At 44.3% G+C, this 24,043-nt stretch overlaps 1 protein-coding gene across 5 annotated transcripts; it reads left to right on the forward strand.

Moving 5' to 3' along the window:
* Nucleotides 1-234: 234 nt before the first annotated feature.
* Gtf3c2 (general transcription factor IIIC subunit 2) lies at nt 235-23,565 on the forward strand. Of its 5 annotated transcripts, none has more exons than XM_048436543.3 (21): nt 235-486; nt 3,509-3,571; nt 5,348-5,611; nt 5,778-6,099; nt 6,353-6,481; nt 6,805-7,081; nt 10,027-10,121; nt 10,376-10,453; nt 11,121-11,219; nt 11,654-11,881; nt 12,032-12,143; nt 12,330-12,438; nt 14,166-14,191; nt 14,775-14,904; nt 19,745-19,889; nt 19,975-20,136; nt 20,280-20,367; nt 20,581-20,709; nt 21,530-21,679; nt 21,966-22,073; nt 22,423-23,565. In XM_048436543.3, the coding sequence occupies exons 3-21, from the start codon at nt 5,371-5,373 to the stop codon at nt 22,639-22,641; spliced, it is 2,847 nt and encodes a 948-aa protein (XP_048292500.1). In that variant the 5' UTR covers nt 235-486; nt 3,509-3,571; nt 5,348-5,370; the 3' UTR covers nt 22,642-23,565. The 5 variants fall into 5 exon arrangements, with proteins under 5 accessions (XP_048292500.1, XP_048292499.1, XP_048292501.1 ...); XM_085691226.2 differs by lacking the exon at nt 235-486 and adding an exon at nt 5,133-5,233 and having other exon boundaries at nt 3,538-3,571; XM_048436542.3 differs by lacking the exon at nt 3,509-3,571.
* Nucleotides 23,566-24,043: the final 478 nt, after the last annotated feature.

Raw genomic sequence — 24,043 nt, forward strand, 5'->3', positions numbered from 1 at the left:
AGCAGAAAACCAAGAGATCCTCTCCTAGTCCGTCGAAGCTCGGGGTTGCCGTTAAGAAGCAGTGTGGTCTGGCTCTGTTCACCACAGCCTGAGTAATGGCAGCTCGGAACGCTCGGCGACAACTAAAGCGCGACAACCTCACCTTCAAGGCTTTTCAGCAAGGCCGCTGAGGAAGCCACGGTGCCGCGCAGGCGCCGACCTCCCCTTCCGGTTGCTGAAATTCCCAGAAGGCCCTGCAGTGTCCCAGGGCCGCGGAAGCCAGGCTCCAGCTCGCGGGCGTCGGAGGGCTCAGCGCTGCGCCGCGCTGCATTATGGAACACAGAGTTTAGTAGAAAACTCGGGAGGGAACGCACTCCCGACCGAGCTTGCGTTTACCTTGTGCCGGGGGCGGGGCAAGGAAGAGCAGCTCCCGGTTTCGTCATAAAACCGCGACCCGACAGGCGGCGCCATCTTCGAACTTGGACTTCCGGAAGGACTTTGGCGCGGGTGAGTGTACCGCAACGGGGTGTGCGGGGGACCCAGAATTACTCCTCCCCTTCTTTCGCCGTAGCGCTAAGGCACTGGGAACCGGTTCCCGATTCCGCTCTGACCCCCGCGCAAGGCAGCGCGCCTCCCAGCCTCCGCGCGTCCCCGGAAAACCGTCGCGCTCTCACCTCAGTCCCCACTGTGGTCACTGAGCATCCCCCCCATCCCTGCCAGCCTGTCTTCCCCTCTTCCCCCCTTCCCCCATGCGGTGCGTGCAGCGCAGTAAAGCTGGCTCCAGGCTTCCGCGCTGCTTACGTTGCTTCCCTTGGACTCGGTGAACCCGCTGTTGTCCTCAGGCCGAGGGAAATCAGACTCGCCCGCTGCACAGGCGGGTGGAGAAAGCTGCCCCCACGGCCAGGATTGGGGAATGGCAGGTGGTGGCGTCTAGACTGATGCAGTCTGTCCCCCCTCGTTGTGCTCAGTCCCTTCTTATTGTGTCCCAGCCTTTTTCTTCCCAGTGGCTCTAACCCCGGGGGTTGTGCCCCGCGCGCTGCAACCCTATTGGCGCAGCCACGGGCCAGTTATGTTTTCTTGTCTGGGCTTTTTATCCCGCGGCAAATTGGCCGTCGGCTGGGCAAGACAGAGATGGCAGCTTCACCCCCTCAGGAGGTAATTCACTTCGCTGGAGTGGTTTAGGATATAATCAGATAAGTTTGCCCTTGGGGGTGATATTGTTATATAAATTTAAATAATCTTGCTAGCGTTGCCTTTTACCGGTTCCACCTGTAGTACCGTTTTCTTACGAGTTTTAAGTTGTTCAAGTTTACACTCCTTAGTCGCTAGCAGTATAAACTGAATAACGTGAGTTGCAGATTTCTGTGCAAGTTAAAATAAAAATGCAGCTAAATGAAAGTGTTCATTTGTGTACCCGTAAAATTAAATTATCTGATATGTCACTAGTTGTATGATGGAAATACTTTGGGGAACAGTGTATGTGAAGTGATTCCGTGTTTATGATATAGTGTTATCTAATTTTTTTTTAAACCTAAGTAATCAGGTTAGCAGCCTGAAGCAGCAAGGAAAGCAGACAATTTGGGAATGTAAAAACTCTTAATTAGAATTTACTGAACAGTTCTTCCTTTACTGTCTGTCCAAAATTTGTATTGTACACTCCTTATTAGAAATTACACCACTCAGCCGGGCATTGGTGGCATACACCTTTAATCCCAGCACTCTGGAGGCAAAGACAGGATCTCTTTGAGTTCAAGGCCAGCCTGGTCAATTAGAGCTAGTTTCAGGACAGTATCTCAAAACAAACAAATGAAGAAATAAACCACTCACTGCCACTGCCTTTCATAAGAAGTGATTCTTCTAAAGGATGTTTTTGTATGTTGAACCACCTGGTGAAAAAGTTATGAGCTAAATTGTTGTATTTACTGTGCATCAGATTTGAATACTGGAGTAAATCTGGCAAGCAACAAGTGCTCTATTCAAACTTTCAAGGAAGATAGATTTTGTCTTATTTACTACAGCCAGAATATTGTTTTTTGTTGTTGTCCATTTTGCAAGCCTTTGTTTTAGACAGGTTTTTATTTCAGGTTGGCCTTGAACACCAAATCCTTTAGCTTCAACTCCTTAGGACTGAGATTACACGTATTCATTATCATGGCCAACTAAAACTTTTAAAATTTGAAATTAGAATCTGTTTCATAAATATAGTTACCATAGTTACTAAATTTCAATTTACTGTTTCACTGTTGTAAATACTGCCAGTCTTTCAACATCACAGCTTCTCTATCAGAAAATCTTCTTCCTTCCCTTTCTGTACTGGAGATTGAATCCAGGGCTTTGGGAGGTGCTAGACAAGTGCTTTATCGCTGAACTGCTTGTCTAGCCCATAGGAAAGAATGTTATGCTATTGCCTTTACATGAATGACTTCTCTGATGCCTTTTCCTCTATAAGAGATGAGATATGCATAGATTTTTAGCGTTGTCACTCAAATTTTTTTTTTTTGAAACAGGGTTTTTCTGTGTCATAGCCCTAGTTGTCCTGGAACTAGCTCTTGTAGACCAGGCTGGCCTCAAACTCACAGAGATCTGCCTGTCTCTGCCTCCTAAGTGCTGGGATTAAAGGCGTGCACCACCACCATCTGACTCAGGTCTTAATTCTTTATTATTGATCATATTTTTCTTTTGCATAGTAAGCCATTTATTTTATGTGTGTGGGTGCTTTGCCTGCTTGTATGTCTATGCACCACTGGAGTTTTGGTTGTGAACCACCACATGGGTCCTGTCAACCAAATCCAGGCCCTCTGCAAGAGCAGCAAATGTTCCTAACTGCTGAGCCATCTCTCCAGCCTCCGACTCCTCGCTCACGCCTTCTTGATCTATAAATTGAGGTCTTTCTTATTTCAGTATTTGAAGTGGGGAGAGTTTGAGAGGGCACAGGGTCTTACTGTATCCCTGCTGGTCTGCAAGCTTCCATCCTCTTGCCTCTGCTACCTTCTACTGATGGGATTACAGGTGCCAACCACCACTCCTCCCTCTCTTCTATTATTTTTTTTGTTTTGTTTAATATAGGGCCTTAACTATATTAATGTAGACCAAGATGGCCTTGGATTATAAGTATTATGTGTCCTTACATTTGCCTTCTTTCTTAAATCCTAAATTATTTAATCCAGGGATGGTGGAGCACACCTTTAATTCCAACAGAGGCAGGCAAATTTTGTCAGTTCAAAACCAGGCTGTGCAACATAGTGAAACCTTGTTTCAAAAACAACAGGAAAGCCATAAATTACTAATTGTTAACCCCTCACCTCTCCTCAGTTTGTCTTTTTTTTTTTCAGTAACTCTTTTTCCCTCTCTGCAGTCTGTGACTTTTCTCAAACCTGCCCTTCATCTCACTTTTTAGCAGTGTAGTTTTAATTCGCTGTTTCTCTTCCTGTGGATATAATTTCCAAGAACTTAGTTTTTACTTAATTCCTTTCCCTATGGCTGACCGTTTACTCAAACCACCTTGCCATTGTTTTTTCTTATTTCCTAGATCCTGTAGTTTTTGTGTTTGCTGAAAATTTTCTTCTGTTTTCTGGAATAGTTCTTTTGAAAGGTACTTTTCAACTTTTTTTTCTTCCTGTCCTGTCTGTGCATAGATCCTACATTGGATTCTTTTTTTACTTATTACTAGTTTTGAATGAGATACAGGTCTTCAAAGAGTGATGCTACCATACATGGTATCTTTAGCATATGAGGTTGCATTGTATCCTCACACATGGGTTAAAGATTTACTGCTGCCAGTGCTGTAGCTACTCGTAAGGAGGGCGGTGGAGGCTTGAGCGTGTATTTTCTTTTAGAATTTATATGAACACACTTTTCCACTGAGGCTCATGAATTCTTTATCTTTTAGTTATGCCGTAACCTATGGAGGGTTCACTTCTGGGATTTGAACTATTTCTGCCTCTTGTCAAAGGCAAACAGGTTGCCCTGACCAAAATCTAGATCCATACAAAGTTATATTTGCCCAATTTTTTGGTTTGTGGTCAATGTTTTACTTCTGCCAATCTCCTTGGTCTGTGGTTATCCATCTGATTTTTCTGGGTTCATAAAGATTTGGGATACTTTAGTCCATTTTTTGATGTGAGGAAGTTCTCTTAATGTGATAGAGTGATTTTTAATTATATTCTGGCCAGTAGGCACCTCCTCTCCCCAATTCAAATGTACATTGATGACTAGGTTCCAGAAAACTAACTCTTTCTCTCTTGTCATGTTCTCACGTAGCCCAGGCTAGCCGTGAACTTCTGCCTCCAATCTCCCAAGTGCTAGGATTTCATAATGTGCTATCCCATTTAGTTCAGTACTACTCTTATTCTTAAGGAAATCTGTCCCTTTACTAAATACTCACAGAAATGGATGTTGCCTCTGGGTACCCTATATTAGCTTGGTCTCAATTTTATAGTATCTGGCAACTCTGTATATTTAATCATTAAGAGTCTTTTTGTATTATCCCAAGCTGGTCCCAGATTCCTTTTGCTTCAGTTTCCATAGTAGCCAGGACTTTGCACTGCACCGTCTCATCTGCTTGGCAGCTGTTGATTAGTCTATTTTTTTTAGGAAGTTACAATTCTTCCCTAGAGGTGCATAATTTTCATCTTCTTTTCCCTTGTGGGAAATCTGAATAGGATTTATTTTATTATTTTTAGTAAGAACTAAGTTAATTGTATATTCACTTCCATATCCTTATGAAGATATATGGGGCTTAAGTAATGTTCATAAAGTATCATGTTTGTTATATAGTAAGCAGTTAATAAACGGTAGCTTATTATTGTTTACTTATTTATTGTCTGCTACGTGAGAATGTAAATCTCAAGAAGGTAGCATCTCGCCTGTCTTCTGTTGTTGGTTTTTTTTTTTTCTTTTCTAAAACAGGGGCTTGTGTAGCCCATGCTAGTCTCAAAATCAAAGCATCTCTCCTGCCCCAGCTTCCAGGGAGCTGGGGTTACAGGTGTGCGCTACTATGTTCAGCTCCTTGTTTGCCTTGTCATTTACTAGTTCCTAAAACAATGCTTAACATAATAGTTATGTGTTGGGGGTGCATTTGTTTGTTGAGGGGGGCACACGTGAGAATGCGGAAGTCAGAATACAACTTGTACAAGTTGGTTTTCTCCTTACAGCATGCCTTGTGGATCGGGGGATTGAACTCAAGTCATCAGACTTGGCAGCAAGCATCTTAACCTACTAAGTCATCTTACCACCCCAGTAGTTATTTGAATGGGTGAATGATTGATCAGGATGCTTGGTTCTGGTTGTGGGATGAAGGGAAAGGGAAAAATCTGAACCTCTACAAATAACTTCAGTGTTCCACTCATTGTTGTATCTCTGTATGCAGGGCAGCCATTTTGGGGGGTGCTGATGGATACCTGCGGGGTCGGCTATGTTGCCCTGGGGGAGGCCGACCCCGTGGGGAACATGATTGTGGTAGACTCTCCTGAACAAGAACTAAACCAGCTGGATGTCAAGGCTTCCTCAGAAACATCCAGTGTGGAGACTTCCATCGAGATGTCACTGCCTACTCCTTTGCCTGGGTTTGAGGATTCTTCTGACAAGAGGCTTCCTCCAGAGCAGGAAAGCCTCGCCAGGTTGGAACAGCAAGGTATGTGCCTGGCCCTTGCTCTTCTTGTCTTTCCATGCTTAGCTTAAGATGAAAGAGAGAGCATGTTGAGCTCGTGGGTTCTTACAAACTTGGGTACCATATGCTGTACTCCAAAGAACCTTGAGCTCTGGACCATCTCATAGACCATGCATATTCTTCTCTACAGATCTTTCTTCAGAGATGTCAAAGGTCTCAAACCCTAGGGCCTCAAAGCCTTCCGGGAGGAGAGGTGGTAGGACACCAAGAGGCCCTAAAAGGCCTCAGCAGCGTAAACCTCCATCCACCCCTCTGGTTCCTGGTCTCTTAGATCAGTCCAACCCTCTGTCTACCCCCATGCCTAAGAAACGAAGTCAAAAGTCCAAGGGAGACCTGCTACTTCTGAAGTTGTCCAAAGGCCTAGATCAGCCAGAGTCTCCACATCCAAAGAGGCCCCCTGAGGACTTTGAGACCCCTTCTGGGGAACGACCCCGCCGAAGGGCTGCCCAAGTGTAAGGATTCTGGGGCACAGCCTGGTGGAGGGGTGGTGGTGGAAGGGGAGGGTGGGGCAGATGTTGGAGAGATGGGAAGACTGGTGAGGTGTCAGGTAAGTAGGGGTGGTGTCTGGGTTCTGGGTGGGGCAGCCCTTTAGCTCTTACAGCCACTTTTGTGGTATGTGTTGCTAACTTTTGTATCTAAGTGATTTCTTTCTGTACCTCATACTCCATCACATTTTTTGTTTGTTTTGTTTTTGTTTTGAGACAGGGTGTCGCTGCCTAACCCAGGTTGGCCTCGAACTTGCGATCCTCCCACCTCAGCCTCCCGAGTGCTGGGATTGCAGGCGTGCGCCACCACACCTGGCTCTCCATCACATTTTTCACAGACTTCCCCCAGGTCTTCATTGCTTTTACCACTCAATATATTTCAGTGTTTATGTGCCTTTCCTTCTTTCCCTTGCCCTTCATGTTCTATGTGGTAGAGTAAAGAATGTATTGGCCTAGAATTAGAAAACCTAAACTCATATTCCTTGGTATCTGGCTTGCCTATGCCAAATCACTTAATTTCCTGGATTTCTGTTTCTGCTTCTTTTGGAGGGAAGGGGAAACTGGCAGCTGCTTCCCAGCATTTCTGAGATTAGTAAAATAATAATAAAGTCTGGAAATGTGGGCTGTGTTCAGTGCTTGTGAGCATGGCTCTGATTCCACCCTGTCCCACAGGGCACTTCTGTACCTTCAGGAACTGGCTGAAGAGCTCTCAACAGCCCTGCCTGCTCCGCTGTCAGGTCCTAAGAGTCCCAAGGTGAGCAGCCCCACCAAGCCGAAGAAGACCCGGCAAGCAACCTCTCAGGGTGACGAAGATGGCAGCGCTCGGGATGAAGACTTTGTTCTTCAGGTCGAGGGTGAAGATGAGGAAGAAAGTGAGGCCCCAAGTGAGAACTCCTCTGATCCTGAGCCTGTTGCACCCCGAAGCACCCCACGAGGACCCACTGCAGGGGTAACTTGAGTTGATGTAAAAGGATGGGGAAATGAGAATTTTAGGAAGCATTGAGTACCCAAGAGAATGCCTTTGATCTTTCATAGCCAAAACTAGTACCAAAAGAGGGAAAGACTTCAAAAATGTGATATAATGGGGAGGTTATTGGGGGAAGAACACGGTGAATAAGATGGTTCACTCCAGAGTATTTCCTGCTAGAAAAGGATCCTGCTTCTCTACTGAATGCTACAGAATAGCTTAGAGATGGGGGAGGGGAACTGACTGCTCAAATTTAACAGAGGAAAGATACTTGAGCTGGGCCTTGAAGGGCAAGTACAGGTTTCCAGGGGCAGTGGTGCTTCCCCAGAAGGTGATTGCAGCAGATAAGCAGGGTCTGGGTGAATGATGTCATAGGAAGGTTGGTAGGAAGAATGGAAGGGCTTGCAGTAGTACGCACCAACACGTGCTGGTTTTGATTGAAATAGAAATACATAGCATAAACTTACACATATCTATACTGTTGTGTAGCTGTTATCACCAGCCATGTCTGGAACTTTTTTTTTTTTTTTTATGTATACAACATTCTTTCTGTGTGTATGCCTGAAGGCCAGAAGAGGGCACCAGACCTCATTACAGATGGTTGTGAGCTACCATGTGGTTGCTGGGGATTGAACTCTGGACCTTTGGAAGAGTGGGCAATGCTCTTAACCACTGAACCATCTCTCCAGCCCCCCATGTCTGGAACTTTTTATTCTTTTTTTGTGGTACTGGGGATTGAACCCAAGCCCTCACGTATGTTAGGCTGTAACATGACGGGGCTGGCTTGTTGGGGTATCTGTCCTGCCCAGTACCCCACTGCCGGCAAGCATCCATTATCATTATCTATGTTAGCACATGGCTCAGTGCCTTTTCCAGCGGGGCAGCTTACATCTTTCCTCTCCGATGGTCTGGGCAGAATTGGCAGAGGGAGCTTCTGCTTCCAGAATACTCCCAGTCTCTTTGCTCCACCCCTACTTCCTGTCTGGCTTTCCTGCCTATACTGCCTGCCTGGCCAATCAGCGTTTTATTAAAATATGATTGACAGAATACAGACAATTCTCCCACACCATTAGGCAAGTTCTCTTTTTTCAGTTTTTTTGATTTTCAAGACAGGATTTCTCAGTAGCTATGGAGCCAGTCCTCGATCTCACTCTGTAGACCAGGCTGGCCTTGAACTCACAGATTTGCCTGCCTCTGCCTCCGAGTGCTGGGATTAAAGGTTTGCGCCACTACCACCCCACTTACTTTTCTATTTTAAATTTTGAGACACAGTTTCATTGAGTTTTCTAGGGTGGCCCTAAACTTACTGTGTAGCCTGGGCAGGTCTTACACTTGCAATCCTTCTGCCTCAGCCTCTTGAGCAGTTAGAATTCTCAGCCTGTGCCACCAGACCTGACGGTTTCCAAAACTGTTTTTAACATTTCCAGCTAAGGCTGCAGACTCTTTTTAAGTTGAAAAAGAGCATGGGTAAGAAATAGGACAAACTGCAGTTGACATTCTGAAGCTTTCATTTATCCAGATGAAAGATTGCAGAGTCCTAAACCAACCAATGAAACAAGCAGAAGTGAGATCCCTTTAGGGAGATGAGAGGATTCACAGGGCTTGGAGAGAGAGAGAAAAGGGAGGAACTGGTGCGTTCCAGCTATGGAACATCATGTGAAGTAGGTGTCAGGGACATGATGAACTGCCTTTCTGATAGGTAGAATGGGAAGTGCCTGTGGGCCATGAATCCATAGTATAATTGTCTGGTCTCCCAGTCCCTTCCTTGCCTTAAGAACACATTTAAGGGAGTACTGAGACCCTCAGTAATTAAGATAAGTGATTCTTTGAGATCGAAAAAAATTATTATTTAAAAATAAAAATGCAACAAATAAATCCAAAATATTAAAAAGTATATATGTCTATATTGTCTGTGTATAGAACATATATATTACACTTGTATTAAGAATATCATCTAAATAGTGTGTGGGTACTTGAATGCTACAGAGTGAGTATGGAGGTCAGTAGACAACTCGAGAATCAGTTCTTTCTTCCTTTGTGGGTCCTCGGGATCCAATCTAGGACATCAGACTTGGCAACAAGCACTTAGCCTGCTGAGCCATCTTTTTAGACATGTTATTAACTTTTTTAGTCATGTTCTTATACCGCAAGCTGGGCTTTAACCCTGTTTAGTACAGACTGGTCTCAGACTTGATCCTCCTACTGCAGTTGTCTTAGTACTAGCATTGCAGATGTGCACCATCTCAGCCAGCATGGAAAGGAAGAAACTTTGTACATGTGTATAGTGTATGTGCATGTGTGTGGAGGCTAGAGCTAGACCTTGAATGTCTCCGTCTGTTATTCTCCACTGCTGTTTTGTTTTGTTTTGTTTTAGATCAGGTCCCTTTCCTCCCCCAAATGCTAGGGATAGAAGCATGAGCCACCATACTTGACTTTTATTTACTTATTTCTTAATTTAATTGACTTCTGGTTTTTCTTTTTACTTTGGTCCTTAATATAGTTCTGTAGACCTCCAACTTGTAGAAAAGTTGTGACAGAGCCAAATTTATAATGTTGTAAGCTTTATAATTGCGCTTAAAGGTGATAGTCATCCCTAAAATGTGGGTGAGATTCCAGGACTTATAGAGTGTTTAAAGAGTGTTCTCCTTGACCTGTCCAAGGAGGGCGTGTCTTTAAAGGAGTGCTGGATGTGGGAGGAATCCCTCAGGGCAGGAGTTTCAGCTCGGTGTATGAGGGTCCTCTGGGGAAGGAGACCAGAGAATGATTCAATAGATAGAGTTAATTGGACCACAAGTCTGTATAGGTGCTGATAGGGCAGTTGGGAGGATATGTAAAAACCAAAGAAAGTTAAAAAGCGAGAAAGAAAGCTATCTTCTGGGACTTTCTCCAACCTAGAATGTTTATACTTTCTTTAATTTGGTCCTCAGAAGCAGAAACCACACTGCCGGGGCATGGCTCCCAATGGCTTACCCAATTACATCATGGCTCCTGTTTGGAAGTGCCTGCACCTCACCAAGGACCTGTGAGCTTTGGGAACAGGGACTGAGGGTGAGGGGATGGAGGAGGAATATAAGGACCATCTGAAAAGAGGGAAGCTCTTGCTAATGTGGAGAGTGGTGGTAGCATCTTTACTGAGAGAAACTGTTGCTGGCAAGATCTTTCTTTACTTGACCACGTTTTTAGGGCTAGGTACTCCCACCCTTACAGAAAATGGTTTTAGATAGTGCCGTGTAGAATCTGTCTCCTTTTCCACTGATGATGCTTCTGTCTTTCTAGTCGAGAACAGCAGCATTCATTCTGGGAGTTTGCTGAATGGATTCCAGTAGCCTGGAAGTGGCAGCTGTTATCGGAACTGTAAGTTGGGCTGACATCCCTGAAGCTGTATTACTTTTTTATTACCGTGATAGGATAATCTGACAAAAGTAGGAAGCATTTGGCTCACAGTCAAAGGCACTGGCGAGTCATGGTGGGAAAGTCCTGGCAGAACCTTGAAGCAGCTGGTTGCTCTTTATCTGCAGTTGGGAAGGCGAGATCAGTGGGTGTTCAGCTATTTTATCCAGTCCAGGACCCAAGCCCATGAACATTTAGGGTGAATTGTCCCATTTCAATTAACCTAATAAAATCATTCACAGACTTACCCAGAGGCCAACCTAATCTAGGTTAGCCTTTACAGGTATGTCCCCAGACTTACCTAATTGGTAATTCTAGGCCCTGTCAAGAAACACTATCAAAGTCCTCAAAGGAGAGGGAGAGGACAGACAAAGAATTCTTTTTTTTTTCTAAAGATTTAATTATGTATACAGTATTCTGTCTGCATATATGCTTGCTGGCCAGAAGAGGGCACCAGATCACATTATGGATGCATGTGGTTGCTGAGAATTGAACATTTGGAAGAGCAGTCAGTGCTCTTAACCTCTGAGCCATCTCTGCAGCCCTCGACAAAGAATTCTTAAGTGTACAGTGGGAATTGTATGGTGGGGAAATTCTTCTGAGTTAAAGCTAATGTTTTTGCTTCCCACAGTGAAGCAGCTCCTTACCTACCACAGGAGGAGAAGTCACCCCTGTTCTCAGTACACCGTGAAGGAATTCCTGAGGATGGCACAATCTACAGAATAAACAGGTAAAAGATAGCCACTCAGCCTTTCCTCTGATTCTTGAAGAGAGAAATAGGAAAAACAGATGTTTCAAGGATTAACAGATTAGCCTTGTCCTCTCCTGAGTGCTGGTCTGGTTGGTTCTGAGAATAGAGTCCAGCTGTAACAAGCTAGTCCTCTGTAATGTACAGTATTCAGCTCTCTCCAAGCTGGGCTAGAGATGTTTGGAGACTCAGGTGGTCCGAGTCACAAGATTTAGCATTTAGCATGAAAGAACAGCTTCTCATCTTTGGAAGTGATGGCTGGCGTTCATTTCTGAGAGTGAAGGGAGGGAAGCGTGACTAGAAGCGAGTCCTGCTCTAGCCGCAGGCTAATTTTCAGAGCCTCATATAAGCCGGTCACTTGTTCCAGTGGGACTTGCATTTCCTAATATCTCTGTTATTCTCTGGCCTTTCTCTAGATTTAGCTCGATCACAGCACACCCAGAGCGCTGGGATGTGTCCTTCTTCACAGGAGGACCACTCTGGGCTCTGGACTGGTGCCCAGTGCCTGAAGGGTCGGCAGCCTCACAGTATGTGGCCCTTTTCTCCAGCCCAGACATGAATGAGACACATCCACTGAGCCAGCTTCATTCAGGCCCTGGGCTGCTGCAGCTCTGGGGCCTTGGGACATTGCAGCAAGAAAGCTGGTGAGGTGGGGCTGGGACACTGCCACAGGCAGGTGGGTGAGGGAGAAGCAAGGCTGGGAAAGGGCTTGCATGGGCTGAGACGAGACGAGGAAATGGAGCTGTTAGTCCTAGGCTTTTCCTACCTACTGTGTCCCATGTTTCTCTCTCCAGTCCTGGCAACAGGGCCCACTTTGTCTATGGGATTGCCTGTGACAGTGGATGTATCTGGGACCTCAAATTCTGCCCCAGTGGGGCATGGGAACATCCAGAAACCCCTCGGAAGGTACTTCTAGTTGACTATGGGCTAGCTCTGGGAGGTCTTAGGGCTGGAGAAGGAATATTAGAGTGTGGTGGGTGGGGGTTTTCCAGAGATCCCACGTCATGTTCTGAGAGACAGAGCCTCAGGTTTTCTGAGAGGCACCTGAAAGCAGCAAACCTCAGCACAGATCTGTTCTCCCTCCCCCTCTAGGCTCCTCTCCTGCCTCGGCTGGGTCTTTTAGCCCTGGCCTGCTCAGATGGGAAGGTACTGCTGTTCAGTCTGCCGCATCCTGAGGCTCTTCTGGCTCAGCAGCCTCCAGGCAAGTAGCACAACTACTACCGTAGTGGAGGCCGGACTCTCAGCCTGTCTACCTCCCGTGACCTAGATAGATAGTCTCGAGCATAAAAGCTTGATCAGGCAGAGTTCTGTGACGGAAATATGACTATAGTTGTTATTTTTGTTTGTTTGTTTCTTGAGACAAGGTTTCTCTGTGTAATAGCCCTAGTTGTCTTGGGGCTAGCTCTGTAGACCAGGCTGGCCTTGAACTCACAGAGATCCACCTGCCTCTGTTTCCCGAGTGCTGGGATTAAAGGTGCCACCACCATCTGGCGCAGTTGTTCATTCTTGAGCTTAAGCTTTTTCTCTTTTCCAGGCTAACTGTGTCCTTTCAGCATTTACCAATCACTTCCCCCTTCTGTGCCCTCATAAATTGACTGTATAAAGAGTTGCTGAGGGTTGAGGCTGACAAGGAGGACTCACCTCCTCTGTCCTACATTTTTCCCTTGTGCTGGTCTCAGGATTCCCCTCACCTATGTTTAGGCAGTATCTTTTAGGAAGAGTTAAAAAAGGCAGATCCTATTTTTTTCCCCAGCAATACTTAAGTATTTAAAAGGAAGGTATCTGGATTTAAGCCCTTGAATGTTTTGTGTTTGGTAGTCTGTTGGAGAAATAGGTTGAGGCAGATATAGAACATCAGGCCTGTCCAGTTGTTTGACATTGTGATGTAACATCATCTACAAAGCTCATTTCCACACTTGAATTACCAAAACATGAAAAAGCTGGTAATGTGTTCAGTAAAGTTGCCATTTTGTGTTGAGCCACATTCTTAGCTATTCTTAGCTGTATGCAGCTTAAAGATTGGACAAGTCTCATAGATCATTTCTTTAGAAAGTTTGGAGATGATAGGGAACTTGGGAGACAGGTGTGTACTTGGATCTCTGTAAGTCCATGGCCAGCCTGAACTTCAAGTGAGTTCCAGGACAACCAGAGCTCTGCAGAGACACCTGTCTGGGAAAAAATAAATAAATAAAAAAAAAAGAAGATAAAGAAAAAAAAGGTTTAGATATAAAAGGAGGCAAATAAATGAGGAAGCCGCTCAGTGAATATGGGCCAAAGAGAGGTTTTGTTTTTTTAGTTTTTTGAGACAGGGTTTCCCTGTAGCTTTCGAGCCTGTCCTGGAACTTGCTCTTGTAGACCAGGCTGGCCTCAAACTCACAAAAATCCACCTGTCTCTGCCTCCCGAGTGCTGGGATTAAAGGTGTGCACCACTACCGCCCGGCCAAAGGGAAGTTTGATGTGCTTCTTTTAGTTGATTATTTTGAATAAGAGTCTCATGTAGCCCAGACTGGCCTTGAATTTACCATGTAGCTGAGGATAACTTTGAACTTCTTTTCCTTCTTTTTCTACTTCATGTTCTGGGATTACAGGTCTGCACTACCGCACTTGACTCTATGTGTTTAATAACTCTTATAGAAGAGACAGTAGAACTTATTTACATAGAAATGTAGGAACAAGTCAGTAAGGAAAGAACATGTGGATAATGAAAACAGAGTTCTAAGCAAATGAGCGGAGTTCTAGAAACAGAAAGGAGAGAAGAACATCTGGAGGAGTTAGCGTTTCTCATAGAAGGGAAGCTAGTGTTGGGGAAGGAGTGGGGCAGGTGGACATAGAGAAAGAATGAAAGAAGGGCGTTGCTGAGGCATGAGAGAGGAGGAGCTAGTCCTGTGGATCCAAAGCATCAACTATTCTTATTTTTCTTCCTCACAGATGCTATGAAGCCTGCCATCTACAAGGTGAGTGAGGAGCCCGTTAACTTAGCTGAGGCTGCATCTTCCTAGAGCCTTATTTTACAGAGTCTACAGTGAGTCTTTCACTTCTGAAAGTATCCCCTTTCTTAGCCGGGTGGTGTGGGGCAGGCCTTTATTCCCAGCACTTGGGAGGCAGAGGCAGGCGGATTTCTGTGAGTTGGAGACCAGCCTAGCTACAGAGTGAGTTCCAGGACAGCTAAGGCTACACAGAGAAACCCTACATCAAAAGCAAAAAAAGAAAAGAAAAAGAAGAAAAACTGATTTGAGGGGGCTGGAGACACTTCGTCCTTTTGCAGAGGACTGAAGTTTGGTTCCTAGCACCTACATGGAGGCTCGCAACCAACCATAACTCTGGTTCCAGGAGATCTGACCCTGCCCCTTCTCAGTTCCGTGGCCACCAAGCAGTTATGTGGTACACACGTGCCTTCACACACACACACACACACACGCACGCACACACAAGCCACTTAAACCTAACATAGAATAAACCTTGAGGAAAAAAAAACTAGAGTCTCCTTTGAAACAGTAAGAGCTCCTAACCCTAATCCCAGCTCTTCTGTCCTTACAGGTACAGTGTTTGGCAACCCTTCAGGTGGGGTCTGTGCAAGCTTCAGACCCCTCTGAGTGTGGTCAGTGCCTTAGCCTGGCTTGGATGCCTACCAGGCCCCACCACCACCTGGCTGCAGGATACTATAATGGTAAAAACCAAGGCCTGTTGCTCTTTAAGCTTTTTATATGTGCTTGGGTTTGGATTGTATCCTCTTTTGATTAAACATAACATTATATTATAGTTTAAAATATTCAAGCAGGGCTGGAGAGATGGCTCAGAGGTTAAGAACACTGACTGCTCTTCCAGAGGTCCTGAGTTCAATTCCCAGCAACCACATGGTGGCTCACAACCATCTGTAATGAGATCTGGTGCCCTCTTCTGGCCTGCAGGCATACATGGAGGCTGAACACTGTGTACATAATAAATAAATGTTTTTAAAAAAATAAAATAAAATATTCAAGCAGAGCTGGAGAGATTGCTTAGCAGTTATGTACATTTGCTAGTCTTGGAGAGGACCTGGGTTTGGTTTCTAGCATCTACCTATAGCTCACAACTATCTATATAACTCCAGTTCCAAGGGATCCAAAGCCTTCTGGTCTCAGGACCCTAAGCATGCATGTGGTGCTCAAACAGACATGCAAGCAAAAATACTCATAGGCATAAAATAGAGTAAATCTTTATACAAATTCAAGCATTGTAAAAAATATACACAAAGAAGAAATGTCACTATAATTTTTCCAGTAAGAAAATTATTGGGTGGGATATATATAGTTCAGTTGGTAGAATGCTTACTTTGCATTTCTTTTTTCAGTCCCCACACTCCATGAACTAGGCACAATGTTACATGTCTGTAATCTTAACACTTGGGAGGTGGAGACAGGATGATCAGAAATTCAAGATTGGGGGTATAACTCAGTAGTAGAGCATTGACTGCAGAAGTTTGAGGTCAGTCTTGAAGAAAATAGGTGTTTGAGCCAGTAGTGGTGGCACACACCTTTAATCCCAGCACTTGGGCAGAGGCAGACAGGTCTCTGAGTTCAGGGTCATGTCTTTGGAGCTAGTGTTCTGGGACTTTCAGGGTTACACAGAGAGACCCTGTCTTTAAAACACACACACACACACACACACACACACACAACTATTTGAGGTTAGCCTGGGCTATTTTGTCCTTAATCTCAAAAGAAAGAAAGATGTGAACATCCTCTATAATGATGAGAAAACATTGAATATTTGCTAGTTAAAAGTCAATTCAGAATTAAATGGAGGTGCTGGCTCATTAGGTGAAGATATCTGCCCTCAGGCCTGATGACCTGAGTTTGATCCCTGAGACCCCCACAACAGGAGAGAAGCAGCCGCTATAGGTTGTTCTCTGACCTGCACACACCAGCTATGACATGCCTGGACTCACACATAAAAGAAGGACATACAATAATTTTTTAAGTTAATAGAACAAATTAGGGGATCTAGAGAGGTGGCTCAGTTGTAAACAGTCCTTGTTGTTTTTCCAGAGGACCCATCTTCAGTTCTTAGCACCAGTGTCGGGCAGCCCACCCATCTGCAACTCAGCTCTCGGACAGCAGACATCTTCCAGCCTGTCAGGGAACACATGACATACATATTTTAAAAAATATATATTTTTTTAATTTAAAGTTTTTGTTTGTTTGTTTGATTGGTTTTTTTTGAGACAGCATTTCTTTGTAGCTTTGGAGCCTGTCCTGGAACTAGCTCTTGTAGACCAGGCTGGCCTTGAACTCACAGAGATCCATCTGCCTCTGCCTCTCAAGTGCTGGGATTAAAGATGTGCAACACCACTGTCCAGGCCAATTAAAGAGTTTTAAGAAAAGCTGGACATTACTAGCTGGTGGTGGCACATGCCTTTAATCCCGACACTCAGAAACAGAGACAGGCAGATCTCTGTGAGTCTGAGGCCAGCCTGGTCTACAGAGCGAGTTTCAGGACAGCCAGAGCTACACAGAGACACCCTGTTTCTGGGAGGGGTGGAGGAGTAGTACTGGGCAGCTGAATAAACAGCCCAGAATGTAAAATTGCTGCTAAGCCTGACAATCTGAGTTTGATCCCCAGGATTCTCACATTCAAAGGAGAGAACTGACTCCCTCAAGATGATCTTCTATACACATGCTGTGGTACACAAATAAAAATCAAATTTATATAATTTGAAAAATAATTAGATGGATAGAACTGGTATGTACATATAATAAAGTACTCAGCAATTTAAAAAAAATGATGTCTCCTGACATATAGCATGGATCCAGCTCAGAACAGTTACCACAATGCCTGCTGATCACTAGTGTGATACGCAGATAGTTGCTTTCCTCATTCATAAAGAGTCAAGAAATTTTGACATTGATGGGAATATTTGGGTTCTTATTTGTGTTTTTTTTTTTTTCCTGGTGCAAGTAACTATCAAACTCATGGAATCGTGTGCTTGAAATGAATATACTTCACATAAATGTTTCCACTATAAAATAGAAAAGAGAAAAATTCTCTGATAATACAGGAGTTTATCATGGGTATTTAAAGAAGGACAACCTTATAGAAAAAGATCATACATGTAAGCTGTTTAATGTAAAGGTATAGGGGCTGGAGAAGTGGCTCAGTTAAGATCATTGACTGCTCTTCCAGAGAACCTGGGTTCGATTCCTGGCATCTACAGGCAGGTCACAGCTTACTGTAGTGCTTCAGGGTCCAGTGTGTGGTGGGCCTGCTGTACAAGGCTATAATCAGCTACTTGGAGCCTCAGGTAGGAGGATCAAGCTCAAGGAATGCACAGGCATTTTAGACACATCTCAAAAATAGAAAGATAGCAAGTGCCTAATCTTAGATTCTGGATATAATCCCCCAGTTCTTCAAATAAGTACAATTTAAAGGAATTTAATTATATATTTTTTACATATACTTATTAACTCGAGGGGCAGTGTGTGGAAGTTAGAGAACAATGTATAGAAGTTGGTTCTTTTTTTCAACCATGTAGGTAGATTCCCAGGATCAAACTCGGGTTTGGCAGCAGACGACCCTACTACTGAGCCATCTCTCCTGTTTTAGTGCTTTTAAGTAACAGTTTTCGTTTTCAGAGATCAGTATACTTTCTCTCAGGAAGATAGGGAAATTAATGCTTTTTTAAACCTCCTACGTCACTCTTGTCTGTTTTCTGCTTTTCTCGGATGGTATTTCGAGAAAATGGCTCGTGCTGTATTGCTGTTGTTACACCTCTCCCAGTACTGGGGATTGAACACAGCCCTTGCATATGTGAGATAAGCTGCTTTAGCTGACGTGATCTAGTGATTGTGTCCCCGAGATCTCTCTGCTGTCTCCTGCCTCCGCTGCTGAGTTATTTTCATTGCTCATCTAAATTCACTGTATTTGTTTTGTTTTTTAAAAAATGTTCATAAATGCTATACTTGCTATGCTTATACATATAAGATTTTTAATGTCCTTTATCTTTTCTTTTTATCTGAGCTAAATTTCTGAATACCTCTTCTTTGCTAGCCTTGTTTTTTTGTTTGTTTTTGGTTTCATTTGTTGTCCCCCCCCCCCCCCCGAGTCTGGGTTTTTCTGTAGCTTTGGAGCCTGTCCTAGAACTCACTTTGTAGACCAGACTGGCCTTGAACTCAGAGATCCATCAACTCTGCCTCCCAAGTACTGGGATTAAAGGTGTGTGCCTGGGCCTGGGGAGATGGCTTAAAGGTTAAGGACACTGCCTGTTCCTCCAGAGGACCTGGGTTCAATTCCCAGCACCCACATGGAGTTTACAACTGTCTGTAACCCCAGGGGATTTGATACCTCACACCACTTCACATTAAATAAAGTTTTGAAAAAATTAAAAAAAAAAGTGTGTGCCACCACTGCCTGGCTCGCCAGCCTTGTTTTAAGTCAAGTCGTTTTATGTCTGTACATTTGTTGTCTCTTCCTCTGCATTTTGTTGCTTTTATTGTTGTAGAGGAGAATTAGAAATTTTCTGGGATTTTTGTTGTTTTGTTTTGTTTTTTGGAGAGAGGATTTCTCCATGTAACAGCCCTGGCTGTCCTGGAACTCGTTTTGTAGACCATGATGGCCTCAAGAGCTCTGCCTGCCTCTGCTTCCCGAGTGTTGGGATTAAAGGTGTGTGCCACCATCGCCCAGTCAAGAAATTTTTTGTAATGAGCCAAAATAATAGTGATTTTAGACTTTTTAAGCTAATTTGCCATTGTTGGTGCTAAATTCTGTTATTTGAGTATGTAATCAACCCAAGACATTGCGTAAATGAATAGGTATGACAGTGTTTCAGTATAATTTGCCAAAACAGGCAGCCTAAGCGAGACATTATGGCTGATAACTACATTGGAGGCAGAGACCAAAGGATGCTGTGAGTGTGAGGCCAGCTGAGGCTGCACACTAAGATGCTGTCTCCAAAGAGTGGGACACTAATTAACTCCATTCCCATGAGACGAAGCACTTGGCATGCATGAGGCACATTTAATTCCTAGTACCCAAATAAAAAAGGCAAAACTGAATCTGTCAGATCTGCTGGTTGTAGTCTGCCAACTGCTATTCTGAAGGGCTTTTAGTTTGTTTGGTTGAGATAGGGTTTCATGGTGTGTCCCTTGTAGATCACCCTGCCTCAGCCCGAAGGCCGAGATTATAAACATGTGCCACTGTGTCAGCCATGTGCACTTTTTAAAACTCTTATTTGAGGCCCAAGAGATGACTCAGCAGTTAAGAGCATGTATTGCTCTTGCAGAGGACTTGAATTCTGTTCCTGTGTTCACATCAGGCAGCTCACAGCCCCCTGTAAATCCTCCTCTAGGAGATCCAAAGCCCTCTTTTGGCATCCATGCACTCATATAGGCGCATATCCATACATAGACACATAATTCAAATTTTAAAAAATTTCTTTACTTATTTAGCAGCCGTCAGATACATTCAAACTGAAATTAGGTGCAGGTTGAGAACCACTGCTTTAATGTCTACATATTCTATCCCTACTTTAGGCATGGTGGTTTTCTGGAATCTTCCCACTAATTCACCTCTCCAACGGATACGTCTCTCTGATGGCTCCTTAAAGCTGTACCCTTTCCAGTGTTTCCTAGCCCATGACCAGGCTGTTCGTACAATTCAGTGGTGCAAAGCTAACAGGTACAGAGTAGGAGGGCTGTGGAAGGGGAGGCTGTAGCAGGCTACCTTTTCCATATTGGCTCTGATGTGTTCTCCCGTCTTTCAGTCATTTCCTGGTTTCTGCGGGGAGTGACCGGAAAATCAAATTCTGGGATCTTCGGCGACCTTATGAACCAATAAACTGTATCAAGCGCTTCTTGAGTACAGAGCTTTCCTGGCTGCTCCCCTACAATGGTGTCACCGTGGCTCAGGACAACTGCTATGCCTCGTACGGCAAGATGAAGCTATGAGTTGGGACAGGCTCTAAGGGTTGGAGCAGAAATGGGAAAGGAGGGTTGGGTTGTTCTGAATTCTGTAGGAAAAGAATTTATTATTCTTAGAAGGATGGTTTATTCTCTCTTTCTCTTTTAGTTACGGACTCTGTGGAATTCATTACATCGATGCTGGTTACCTTGGTTTTAAGGCCTACTTTACTGCTCCACGAAAAGGCACCGTCTGGGTGAGCTTCTCCTTCTTCAAGCTTTAGTATGCAGGAGATGCTCATTTGCTCACTGTAGTAGTTGGGGCATAAGGAGGAACGACATAGGATTATTCCATCATTAGGATTTGAGTTGTTTCTTCGTATCTCTCTCCCCAGCCTCAGGCTGTGTAGTCACTATCATATGTAAAGGAATGAGTGGATGGATGAAATAAATTTGTCTCTTCCTATTAGAGTCTTTCAGGTTCAGACTGGCTCGGGACAGTAGCTGCAGGAGATATATCTGGGGAGCTCATTGCAGCTATTTTACCTGACATGGCATCAAACCCAATTAATGTCAAGAAACCTGCAGAAAGAAGATTTGTGAGTATACGAACATCTAATCTATAGGTGATAATCTACTTGCCTCGTCAGCTCTTGGTAGAATGCAAACTAGTGCTTGGTCTCCAAGCTCTGATACTGTCCTTCTTATGGCAAGGAATTAGGTATAATATTCTCTCCCCTGTTGGAACTGAGCATGTGTATTTGGTTGGTTGGTTGGTTGGTTGGTTTTCTTTCTCTCTCTTTCTCTTTTTTCTCTCTCTCTCCACCATCTAGATCCTGAAGATTAAACTCAAGTTACCAGGCCTAGCATCCAGAGCTTTTACCCAAGCCACCGCACTAGCTCTGGTGTTTTGTTTTTTTCTTTTGAGTTTTCAAGACAGGGTTTCTCTGTGACAGCCCTAGCTGTCCTGAAACTTACTTTGTAGACCAGGCCTCAAACTCACAGAGATCCGTCTGCCTCTACCTCATAAGTCCTGGGATTAAAGGGGTGCACCATCACAGATTGGCATCAAGTGTATTTTTACTCTTACTACTTTTGAGACTTTGCCACAGTAAGCCAGTTTACTTTCTGCTTTTGTGTTCAGTATTTTAAAATCTAATCTCAGGTAGTGGTACACGCTTTTAATCCCACCACGCAGAAAGCAGAGACCAGCCTGATCGACAGAGAGTTCAAGGACAACCAGGGCTACACCGAGAAACCCTGCCTTAAAAAAAGAAAAAGAAAAGAAATCTAAGGCTAGAGAGATGGTCTGCTAAGCCCATGTGCTGAATTTAGTCCCTGAATTCCTCATACTGGCATGTGTGAATGCATGCAGTTGTAAATAAAATTGTAAGACACTAATTTTTGGTCTTCTCCTAGCCTATCTATAAAGCAGATCTGATAGCATACCAGGACAGCCCTGAAGACCAAGATTCCTCGGCCTCCTCTGAAACCCCCAATCCTCCCAAAGCAAGAACGTACACTGAGACCATCAATCACCACTACCTACTCTTTCAGGATACAGATCTGGTAAGCTGTGGCTACAAGTCAGTGTGGCGTTAGAAAAGGTAGAAACTTGGCTGGAGAGATGGCTCAGGCTAAGAGCGCTGGCTGCTCTTTCAGAGATCCTGAGTTCAATTCCCAGCATTCCATGGTGGCTCACAGCCATCTGTAATGAGATCTGGTGCCCTCTTCTGTCGTTCAAGCAGGACACGGTGCATGTACATAATAAATAAATAAATAAATAAATCTTAAAGGAAAAGATAGAAACCTTAGATAACAGGCAATCCTAAGGAATTCCACTTGTGTTCCCCAGAGTTCCTTCCACAATCTACTCCGTAGAGAACCGATGCTGCGCATGCAGGAAGGAGAGGGGCATTCTCAGCTTTGCCTGGATAGGCTGCAACTTGAAGCTATTCACAAGGTGAGAGACTAAAAGGCAGCAGAGGTGGCTAGAGGAGAAGCAGCCTTGGTGACCCGGGTCATGGTACAGAGAGCTCATTCATGGATTATCTCATGGTCTAGTCCTGATAGTGACTTGTTTTTATTTGGTTGGTTGGTTTTGGGTGTTCTTTCTACGTAGCTCTAGCTCTCCTGGAGCTCACTTTGTAGACTAGGTTGGCCTGAAACTCACAGAGATAGAGGTATATATCTTCTGTCCTTTGGGTACTGGGATTAAAGGTGGGGTGACCTGTTTTTAAAGCTCACACATCTAGGGGTCACCTTAAGACACAACTTCTGAGGTTCTTTTTGGTTTTCTGTTCTCTTGACAGGTACGTTTCAGCCCAAACCTGGACTCCTATGGATGGCTGGTATCTGGGGGGCAGTCAGGGCTGGTTCGGATCCATTTTGTTCGTGGACTCACTTCCCCGCTGGCCCACCGTGTACAGCTTGAAAGCCGAGCCCACTTCAATGCTATGTTCCAAACCTCCTTTTCAACTGAAGGGCCTGGTTTCTCTCCAACCAGTCATTGCCTTCCCCCCAATCCCTAGTCTGGTCCACACAGAACTCTTGGATTGAAGTCTGCCAAGAACAAATGGCCCCCATGCACAGAGCATAGGACCTGGGCCCTTCCTGGACAGTGATGGTGCCGGGCCTAGATCTTTAGGCCTACCTGCCCAGAACTCCTTAAATCCCTCTCCTTCCACAGACTTCTATGGTCACAGCTCCCTGCAGGTAGGGGGGCTCCCCCTCCACAACAATTCCTATGCCTAAAACCGTGGCTCACAAGAAACACTCAGGCCTGACCTAGGCTTGGGAGTCAAATTGCTCATATTGAGCATATTGTGAAGGAGGTAAAGCTAAGTAAAGGTACTGGGTGTTTTTGAGACCACTTGTGAGTGGGTGTTTGGAGAGTCGGAAAGGACCTTCATGAAGGCTCCTGTCGAATTCCAGGATTTGATGTTATTGCCTTCCAATCTTCCTCTTTAGAATAACCAACACACAGGCCCAATGGGTGACAGTAATTTATTGGACTGAAGCTGCTCGTTATACTTTAACTGAGGAACATCCTAAACTCCCTATCAGTAGGACAGCGACCAGCTCTTAGTTGCTCCTGCTTATGAAATATCCCAATCATTGGTCATTTGACACTACTTGAACACTCCTAGATAGTAGTGTTTTTAAAATTTTTGAAGCTGGGTATAATGGTGCACACCTGTAATCCCAGCACTTGGGAGGCTGAGGCAGGAGGATCATAATTTTGCATTCAGTCTGGGCTATCTCATAAAACCAAAAAGTAAGAAAAAAAATCTTCCTTTATATCAAGTCAAGAGTATACCTCTATTAATTTTACTAATGGTTGTTAGGCGATATAGTCATTCCCTGTGAGTGCCCTTTTCAGTACTTAACAGTAGCTATCATGTGTTTCTCAAGTCATTTTTTTTCTCTAGATTAAATATCTTTAGTTATTTCAATCATTCTTTTACAAGTCATGATTTTTGATCTTTATGATATGGTCACACTGTTGACATATTAAACATGTTTAAACTGTATAGAAAGTATTTAGAGCCCAATAATGTATTGTCATCTGGATAGAGTCCTCTCGTGGATAGCTGCACCTCATATGACTGATACTGCCTCAAAAACACAGGCAGCCCAGTGATGGGAAATGGTTGAGTCACAGCCATGGAACACGTAGGGGTACAGACTGAGGTTTGGAAGGAAGTAGTTAGACCATCTTACTAGGAAATAGGAAGCAAATAGGTCGCCTGCTTCCTCTTGAAAGGGATGCAGTCTAGATTAGTATTGCCTGAAACAAACCTGGACTTTAGCATACTCAAGTCTGGTCTGTCATATCTGGGAACAGCTTCTGCCTGAGTAGTATAGAAGATTTATCAAATACCAGAAAATCTTTCAGAAGAGAATCAAGTAGTTCAGTCCCCTTCCTATACA

This window comes from Myodes glareolus, chromosome 6 (genome assembly GCF_982192425.1).
Source record: "Myodes glareolus chromosome 6, mMyoGla1.1, whole genome shotgun sequence".
NCBI lineage: Eukaryota > Metazoa > Chordata > Mammalia > Rodentia > Cricetidae > Myodes > Myodes glareolus.

What these genes read in the sequence shown, in the direction of transcription:
- Gtf3c2 (XM_085691226.2), top strand. An exon ending in CGCCAGGTTGGAACAGCAAG is followed by an intron (nt 5,612 to 5,777) that starts GTATGTGCCTGG and finishes TCTTCTCTACAG; the next exon opens with ATCTTTCTTCAGAGATGTCA. An exon ending in CGCCGAAGGGCTGCCCAAGT is followed by an intron (nt 6,100 to 6,352) that starts GTAAGGATTCTG and finishes GTTTTGAGACAG; the next exon opens with GGTGTCGCTGCCTAACCCAG.